Raw genomic sequence first — 10,000 nt, forward strand, 5'->3', positions numbered from 1 at the left:
TCTGACCTGTACAAAAGTTACATTAATGTAGTTCTAGTTGTGAAGCTAATTGTGGGGATGTTTCCCATCACGTCAAGGCACACGAGTTCTCACTGAAACGTGGTCTTACTGTCTGAGTAGTTGTCTTCCTTGTTTCCAGGTGAGCTGACTGTTGGCAGGAACAGCTGAGACCTCGGAGTCTTTGGTTTCTAACAGGACAAACGCACACAGAACACAGGAAATACTCATCAATACACCTGCTGGGTTAGAGGTGTGACAGTGTGTGCGTGTGTGTCTCTGTGTGTGAGTCTCTCTGTGTGTGTGTGAGAGTGAGTGAGTGAGTGAGTGAGTGAGTGAGTGAGTGAGTGTGTGTGTGTGTGAGAGTGAGAGTGTGTGTGTGTGTGTGTAAGGGACATACAGGACATACTGCTCCGCCTGTGTCTGTGTGTGTGTGTATGACAGCGTGTGGTGTGACAGTGTATGTGTGTGTTTGTGACAGTGTGTGTGTGAGTGTGTGTGTGTGTGTGTGTGTGTTTGTGACAGTGTGTGTGTGTGTGTGTGACAGTGTGTGTGTGTGTGTGTGTGACAGTGTATGTTTGTATGTGTGTTTGTGACAATGTGTGTGTGACAGTGTGCGTATGTGTGGTGTGACAGTGTGTGTGTGTGTGTGTGTGTGTGTGTGTGACAGTGTGGTGTGACAGTGTATGTATGTGTGTGTGTGTATGTGTGTGTGTGTGTGTGTGTGTGTGTGAGACAGTGTGTGGTGTGTGTGTGTGTGTGTGTGTGTGTGACAGTGTGTGGTGTGTGTGTGTGTGTGTTTGTGACAGTGTGTCTCACACACACACACTGTCACACACACACACACACACACAGTGTGTGTGTGTGTGTGTGTGTGTGTGACAGTGTGGTGTGACAGTGTGTGTGTGTGTGTGTGTGTGTGTGTGAGACAGTGTGTGACAGTGTGTGGTGTGTGTGTGTGCGCGCTTAACACAACACTTAACATTCAGCTAATGAGAGTCAGCTATTAGTCAGTGAAAGAATAATCTTACTTAGCAATCGCTAGTTCAAACATGAAAAGAAAATGAGTGTATGAACTCGTCAGGAGATGAAAAGTGGGATCGGTGTTTGATTTTTAAACGTGGGAGAAGAAAGAAGAGGAGGAGGAAGAGGAGATGAAAGCGGGACAGAAAGCTGAGAGAAGAAGGATCAGAGAGTAACGGTATTAAGTGTATTTGTGTGACACTACAGACCAACATGTTCTTTCATCACCGACCTGATTCAAAGCTTGGCATCTTCATCTCCCCTTGGTTTAACTCCGTTCCATATTTTAACTTGTGGTATTTTGCTCTGAGGAGGAAACACAGCTCGTCATCAGCTACGAAGATTTAAACATCAAATATTTTTTCAAGTCTCCTTAAAGCTTTTTCTCATCTATCTCAAAAAATCCTCCACATTAACAACGCTTTACAATCAATACACCTCTCATAAAATAAGAAATCCTGTATTAACCAGTCCTTCCAGAAAAATGCAGAGTTTTTTTGTGATTGTTTTGGGCAAAAATCCTTGATTATGCGGCTCGTTTTCTTAAAAAATGCGATGGAATATGCGGGATATTTACGCAATTTTATGCGATGAAATTGCGGGAACTTGCAAAAACTGTGGTTTCATCGTGGCTTCATCGCGGGGTTTGCAGCTTTTCGATGATGTTCACGTCGCGTAATTACGTCACTTCATAACGTTCCCATGGCAACAGGGGGAAATGGCTGCTCTTGTGTGAAGTAAACGCAACATTTTTCAACTTTCTGCTAAGATATGTGTGACTTTTTTGCAATGAAAATGCGGGGATTATGAAATCATGCAAGCCCCGCATATTTTGCGCGGAAATCTGCAATTTAAGACGGCGAAAGTGCGGCGTATTGGATAATATGCGGCCCCCGCATAAATATGGAGACTTTGGCTGATTATGCATTGAATTATGCGATCGCATAATCACGTTTTTCTGGAGGGACTGGTTAATCATGGCATCTAGTGCCTTTAATGAGGTCTAGAATGATCATCTTTGTGATGTAACAACATCTGAACATATTAAATATGACTCTGATGGACTGTCTCTTTGGCAGACTTTCAGAAGACGTAAGACAACAGCATGTTGTTATTCATGTTGTGACCCAGAATCCCCTTCAGTGTTTCTTACCTTTCCTGTTTTAAAGCGTATTCTAACATTTTTATTCTTCTAACCAGGTCGTTCTTCAGGTTCTCCTGACCTTTCCTCTCGCCCTGTAGGAACGCTATCCTCGCCTGCAGACACACAGAGAGAGAGAGAGAGGGAGAGGGGGAGAGAGAGAGAGAGAGAGAGAGAGAGAGAGAGAGAGAGAGAGAGAGAGAGAGAGAGAGAGAGACACACACACACAGACAGATGGTTAATTAATGTCGTCATCAAACCAACCGATTATCAGAAGTCAAAGGTGAAATCATGACCCAGCTTTGTACGTAGCAGGGATACGAATCTGACCCATTAACCCTTTCAAACTGAAGGAGGCAATGTGCATCAAAAAATCTGAAAAACACAGACGCCCTAACACAAGCTGTTGTTTCATAACCACCATGTTTAGATGTTTGCTTCAGCATCAGATAGTTGCTGCTGGCAGCTAATGGGACTTTTGTTTGGGTGCAAAAATCACCAAAATGTAAAGAAATATAGGTTAAAAAACAAACTTCATGATGGGAACCCAGGTGGGAATATCTGAACATTAGTATTATTAAAGTGCCAGTGCTGAAGGGCAGCCCACAATTCATAACGTGTCAGTGCATTGAATCCGTGAGGTTGTTGTAGTGTTGAGGATCAGCTGAGGCTACGTTTAGACGGAAACGTTCTGAAGAGAAAACGCAAAAGTGGCGTTGCATTCTCACTTTTTATTCCGCATTTAGACGAGAGTTTTGAGGGGGGAACTCTGCGTGCATATGGTGACGCAAAAGTGTGTGAAATTCGATGTAGTATGCACGCCAGGCGGCTAGGTGGTACTGCCACACAACACCGCACGCTTACGTAGAACCTTCCTTCTACTTCTCTCCTTAGTAGCACAAAACCAAAACATGTCGAAGCGAACAACAAAAGCTTGTCTGGACAGACGAGGAGGTGGAGCTGCATGTTTGTCTGATGATGACCGGCAGAGTCGACCGTGATGAGCCTCAGCACAGCACCCACGGGAGCACTACCAATATCCTGAGCCTCGCAGCCCTTCAGCCCTGCTGAGAGCGAGAGGCAGCGGGCAGAGGAGGCTGAAGCAGACCCTCCTCTGCCCTCTGGCTCAAATTAAAAGCCTACATATGGTCATCAAACTCTAACAACCTTATCCACATTGTCAAAATCATTTAAATATTGAGCCATTTCACTGAAAATCTTTTAGATAATGGGAGCCTATAATTTCTGTAGCCTACTCCGTAACAACAGACCACCTGAACGCCTTTTTCTCGTCTCTCTCCACACCGCTGTCTTCAGACTTTTGCGTTTTTACCCTTTAGACGGGAACGCTACGGTGGAGCGTTTAAGATTTCCACTCTGGAGGGTGGTTTCACTTTTTTGCGTTTTTAAGCCCCAAAAACGCCGTCACCGTATAAACAAAAGGCACAGCTGATAAAATATTTTTCATTTTCACCCGCGAGCGTCATCGTGTAAACAGGGCCTGAGAAGCTGAGTGGTTCTGCAGTAGGTGCTGTTAAGAAAGCGGGATGTTTGGGATCTAATAGATTTTTAGTCTTTTCCCTGAGGGTAGCGTCGTCAGTAAGGGGTTCTCAGGGTGGGTGGTAGAGGTGTTGAAATTAATCAAATAATGGATGCATGGAATCGTGGACGATGCTGCATCGATAATCGGCCGGGCCATAATCCATTATTTCTGTTTATAATTTAATGTAGGCCTAACAACCTTTCTGTTTACATATTCTGGCATGTTTTGCACATTCAGGAAGTGCCGTGTGCTCAGTGCTGTAGTTTTAATATCCAGTTTATTTAGTATCAGAGCTCTGCAGAAGGTTTGGTTGTTGAAGCTTGAAAAGCTATGAATTAAATATCCTATATGGCTTTTACAGAAAAATGTATTTGATGCATCGAGATATCGAATCGAAGACATGATAATCGTAATCGAATCGAGATCATTGTCTGTCTCTGTCTCTCCATCTGTCTCTTTCTATCTCTCCATGTGTCCATCCGTCTGTCCATCTGCCTGTCTCTCCTGTCTGTCTCCTATCTCTCCATGTGTCCATCCATCCGTCCGTTCATTCATTTGTCTGTCAGTCTCTGTCTCTCCATCTGTCTGTCTCTCTCTCTTCATCTGTCTGTCTGTCTCTTTCTCTGTCTCTCTCCATGTGTCCATCCATCCGTCTGTCTGTCCATCTGCCTGTCTCTCCTGTCTCTGTCTGTTTCTATCTCTCCATGTGTCCATCCATCTGTCTGTCTCTCCGTCTGTCTGTGAGCAGCTGCTCCTGAAACCAAACACTGATGAAGGCCGAGGAGACTGAGAGCTATTTATACCCAAACACACACAGGGTGCTCTTTGCCAGGGTGCCCATGGCAACAAGGGGGGTGGGGGGTCGGACTCGGACGCAAACGGGGGGGTGGCGACTTCTTCTAGTGAAGGTCCCCATGACGACGGGGAAACCAGAGGTCCTACCCTGGCCAACTGAGGAGGACTACATAACACACTGCAGTAACTCAGCCGTGCTCTGATTGGACGGCTCTGTGATTGACAGCCACAGATCCACACAACCCCCCCTCCCCGAGGTTCCTCTGACATACCATAAGACGTGTGTGTGTGTGTGTGTGTGTGTGTGTGTGTGTGTGTGTGTGTGTGTGTGAGAATGTGTGTAAACAACCAAATGTCTGAAGCTTGTTCAAAAAAGGAAAGATTCCTCCAATAACAACACAGCAGTGATGTCACTGTGAGTCATGAACATTTACAGGACATTGATGAGACACACACACACACACACTCTCACACACTCTCTCACACTCTCTCACACACACACACACACACACACACCCACCATATTCTGGATGTATTATAAGAAATGGCTACATCATTGGAGGCGGGAGTTGCTCAGTGGTGCAAGAAGCCAAAAAAAGTCAAACTTTCCTCGTGTAAAATGACCCGGATGATCGACGGCGTTGCTTCCTGTCGAGCCGGCTACTTCCTAATTAGCGCTTTGCTAACTTGAATGGGGATTAAATGACTTTTTGAGCCACAAAGCGATGCAGAGAGACTACAAGAAAACATAAAATGACCATAAAGAGACCCAAAGCAATAAAGATTAAGGGTGTCATCGAAATTATGTTACAATCTCGAATTTCAAATAAAAAAAAATGGAATCATCGATACTGCCACGCCCTCATGTCACGTCCGGTCGGCTTGTCAAGCCTGTAATGTCAATACAGTAACAATGGACCTACATAACGAAGTTGGTTCACTGCTGGCTACGAGTTAGCAATCAGACACAACAAAGGATGTCACTGGAATGGCGTTTTGAGCTAACGTTAGCAAGATATCAAACGTTTTTGAAATGATTTCCATCTTCTGTTGTTGTATGTAAAGAGAAAAGTTCATTATTTTATGGATTTCACAAATTTCAGTATGACACGTTATGCCGTAAACAGTTTAAATCTGAGCATGCACGACTCACATCTGCACTCGACTCACATCAGGCAGTGACAGTACCTACGGCGTAGATTCAACTCAGAACCATAAATCAAGATTAAGAGACAAAACAACCACCGTGATTCACCACACAATGGTAACAAAGACTCACAAAACAACTACAAAGAGTTGGAAATTTACCACAGAGACACAAAACGTTGCAAAGCAACGCAGAACGTCCACAAGATGCACTGTTGGCTGCAACTAACGATTATTTTCATAGTCGATTAATCTGTCAATTATTTTCTCGATTAATCAATTAGTTGTTTGACCTATAAAATTGTCAAAACATGGTGAAAAATGTGGATCAGAGTTTCCCCAAGCCTAAGAGGACGTCCTCAAATGTCTCGTGTTGTCCAAAACTCAAAAGATATTCAGTTTACTGTCCCAGAGGAGAGAAGAAACTAGAAGATATTCACATTTAACAAGCTGGAATAGGGCTGGATGATTAATCGAAAAATAATCGTAACCAAAATTCAGAGCCTATAACCGACGTAATTTTACCAAGTCGGTTATTTCGGTCTTTTAATCCTATTAATATTTCCGCGGCCACCCACTGTGTGTTAATGTACTTTCCCCTTAAAACATATTACGGCCGCCGCGTGTGTAGTCACGTGACTCCGCCCCGTCCAGTCTGCGACCATAGGTGCTTTCCGATCGGATAGTACTTGTACTTTTTAGAGGAAAAGTCCACTTCTAAGCAGTTCTAAGAACTACTCTCCCCCAAAATCTTTTTTCCCGTTTGCATTCCCACTGGCCAAGTGGCCATAGGGACTGGTAGGAGGGGTAAGGGAGGGATGTAACCACGGCAACGGTCTTTATAGCATCGTCACTAGACCTTAGCGCCGCATACAACAACAGATGATGCTAATACTTTTCCTTTATTAAATGCACGTCCATTCTCGTAGTAATTCACGTAATGATTTGCTCAACACAGACGGGGCTTTATTATACTCAGAACAGACCCCGCCTCGCCTGCAGCGCTGTGGACGTGTGTGTGTGTGTGTGTGTGTGTGTGTGTGTGTGTGTGTGTGTGTGTGTGTGTGTGTGTGTGTGTGTCAGCCGGAGAGCCGCAGGACACGCTTGTGGAGTTTAACTCCGAAAAGACAGTTAACCACAGGTTCCCGTTAATCTTATGATGGACATTTATTATTTAGGGCGTTTTCACACCTACCTCATTTGGTCCGGACTTTCGGACTTTTCAGTTTGATCCGAACCAAAATTAGAGGTGTGAAACCTCCCCCGGACCACGGTCCGGATCAAAAGACCAAATTTTGGTCCGACCAAAAGAGGTGGTCTCGGTCCGGACCAAACTGAACCATGGTCCGGTTCGTTTACAGTGTGAAAGCATTTTTTGGATGGTTTGGACTTTCGGACCAAATAGAAGAAGCTCTGGCAGGCTCTCCTTGTGTTACAAGACCGGGGAAGCTCCTTTAAGGAATAGCTCGGTGCTTAGTGTGTAGACTACATGAGAGAGTGACGGTGTCAGCGCTCAGAGCAGACAGCTGTCGGCTATCAGAGCAGAGAATACATCAGCAGTTTATTTGTTAAGTGGTAGTAAATGTAGGCTACTGTGTAGGTTTCCGTTTGTCTCTGAATAAATTCTCCAGAAAGTTCCAGTGTCTTGCTTCTCAACATCACAACAAAACAAAAAAGAGCCGTGGCAGTAGAGGAGAGCAGCAGTCAGTAGGAGAGAGCAGCAGTCAGTAGGAGAGAGCAGCAGTCCGTAGGAGAGAGCAGCAGTCAGTAGGAGAGAGCAGCAGTCAGTAGGAGAGAGCAGCAGTCCGTAGGAGAGAGCAGCAGTCAGTAGGAGAGAGCAGCAGTCAGTAGGAGAGAGCAGCAGTCAGTAGGAGAGAGCAGCAGTCAGTAGGAGAGAGCAGCAGTCAGTAGGAGAGAGCAGCAGTCAGCTGAAAAAACTCCGACACAGAGAGAGGATACGAGAGGACGGGGAAGCCCGTCAACAAACCAATCAATTATAAGTATCTGGAGACGCAGCTCACGTATGTGATGACGGCAGGACGTAGTTTTGTCACGTTTAGATCTTTAGTGCGCTTGCATAACTGCAGTGTGAAACCAAAACTTACCGGATCAAATGTAGACAATGTAACAAAAACATGGACCTTGGTCCGGACCTTGGTTCGGACTTTCATGTGTGAAAACGCCCTTATTTTCTACATTTTTAGGAAACTTTTTTTTTTTTTTTTTACATTAAAACTTAAATTACTTTTTTATAAGACGTTTTTATTTCATCGTAAAATCTACTGTTGTAGATTTTAGTTCAGTTGTTATCAATTTCTTATCTGTGTGTTGTTTCCTTATTTTAGAATCACAAAGATAAGATGATGCACTCTTTCATTAGAAAATATAACCGTGAACATATTTACAGTATAAGGAAAGAAAAAAAATGTAAAATAATCATTCAATAATCGTAATCGAGGTAACTTATTCGATTAATCGTGATTATGATTTTAGCCAAAATCGTCCAGCCCTAAGCTGGAATCAGAGAAATCTTATTTTTTTTAATAAAAAAATGACTCAAACGATTAATCGATTATCAAAATAGTTGGCGATTAATTTAATAGTTGACAACTAATCGATTCATCGCTGCACCTCTAGCTGCTATGTCTAAATGCTAAAAAGTGTGTCTGGGAGCCTGATTTTACTTGCTGTCCTGCAGTTTGTGTACAGCATTTGTACCGTGTACCCAGACTCTACCGTCACGACGGTCGTCAGTCAGTCTCGTGTTGAGTTAATGTTTGCTGTGTCACTGCACTTTGAGCCCAAGCTGTTACATACTCTACACGTAGCTTTCTTTTCAGATCTTATTTTCTCTTCTGACCTGAATCTGAAGCAACAAACCCACATCAATGTGGTGATGTTGAGGACAGAATTGTTTCCTCTATGTTGATAATACCGCGGCGGCCCGCCACAGTAAAATTTCTGCCACTACAGTATCAGAAATAGGGCAGACGCACAACAGGGTTTCCGCTATGTACACCGCACACCGACGCTCCTTCAGCTGTTTATGAAATGTCATAAAGTCGTAATTACACGACTCTGCAGAGCCACTCATCACTCGCCAAGTCATGGCAACTAAATAAACAGGGCGAGTACTACTTGTCACTCAATCTTAGGCAAAGTGACAAACAGCGACGAAATATGACAGCTACAGTTTACTGGAAAATAGCATTGTGGACACTGAATTTGATGAATTTACTGTTTATCAGACCCCAGATGAGACAAGAAGCTAACGTCAGCGAACGCTGCGGTGACGGTCCCGCTGCCTCTGACGCCGCGCTGCAGGAGAGGCGGTCTTAGTGGGGGTGCATACCGCTCAAAACCAACATGAAAAACGTAGCTAGAAATGTTCACTCAGCGTTTAGTTTTGTTGTTAAACTGTGTGTAAAATGAGCGGTGACGTTAAACCACCCTACGGTACCGTCTATTTGCTGGATGGTTTCAAGGTAACGGTCGGTAGCTAACATTAGTAGATAAGCCCGTACTCTTTGACGTTAGACCCAGCGGCAGTGGGGTCAGCAGACCGCTAACGTTAGACCCAGCAGCAGTGGGTCAGGGGACCGCTAACGTTAGACCCAGCAGCAGTGGGTCAGATGGCTAACGTTAGACCCAGCAGCAGTGGGTCAGGTGACCGCTAACGTTAGACCCAGCAGCAGTGGGTCAGGGGACCGCTAACGTTAGACCCAGCAGCAGTGGGTCAGACGGCTAACGTTAGACCCAGCAGCAGTGGGTCAGCAGACGGCTAACGTTAGACCCAGCAGCAGTGGGTCAGCAGACGGCTAACGTTAGACCCAGCAGCAGTGGGTCAGGGGACCGCTAACGTTAGACCCAGCAGCAGTGGGTCAGACGGCTAACGTTAGACCCAGCAGCAGTGGGTCAGCGGACCGCTAACGTTAGACCCAGCAGCAGTGGGTCAGACGGCTAACGTTAGACCCAGCAGCAGTGGGTCAGCAGACGGCTAACGTTAGACCCAGCAGCAGTAGGTCAGGGGACCGCTAACGTTAGACAAAGCTGTTAACTTACTCATCTGGAGATAGATGTGCTTTGTGTGGATGATGCATTAAGTTTGACTCATTCAGCGGCTGGCTCTCTGCCTCGTAACTTTACTACTCCACTGCACGTTTCTCCACAACAGCAAAACATCAGCTGCGCGTATTTCCGGATGTCCGAAGTTTATACATTACCATTGCAATTGTACACATAAAAATAGCTGCTGCTCTGACCATTCTGCTATGTTGATTTGAATGGTAATGGCCTTTCTATCCATTTTATTTCTATGGTGAGACAAAAAGACATCAGCTTCCAGACCAGCTGGA

At 44.9% G+C, this 10,000-nt stretch overlaps 1 protein-coding gene across 1 annotated transcript in view; it reads right to left on the reverse strand.

Annotated features, from left to right (window-relative positions):
• strn3 (striatin, calmodulin binding protein 3) overlaps positions 1-10,000 on the reverse strand; it is a 37,248-nt gene that overhangs the window by 17,981 nt on the left and 9,267 nt on the right. The window contains exons 2-4 of the mRNA XM_031277673.2: positions 2,174-2,277; positions 1,253-1,326; positions 110-188 (exon numbers count right to left, since the gene is read on the reverse strand). Coding sequence (XP_031133533.1) covers positions 110-188; positions 1,253-1,326; positions 2,174-2,277 — 257 coding nt within the window. The remainder of the gene's footprint in view (positions 1-109; positions 189-1,252; positions 1,327-2,173; positions 2,278-10,000) is intronic.

This window comes from Sander lucioperca, chromosome 18 (genome assembly GCF_008315115.2).
Source record: "Sander lucioperca isolate FBNREF2018 chromosome 18, SLUC_FBN_1.2, whole genome shotgun sequence".
NCBI lineage: Eukaryota > Metazoa > Chordata > Actinopteri > Perciformes > Percidae > Sander > Sander lucioperca.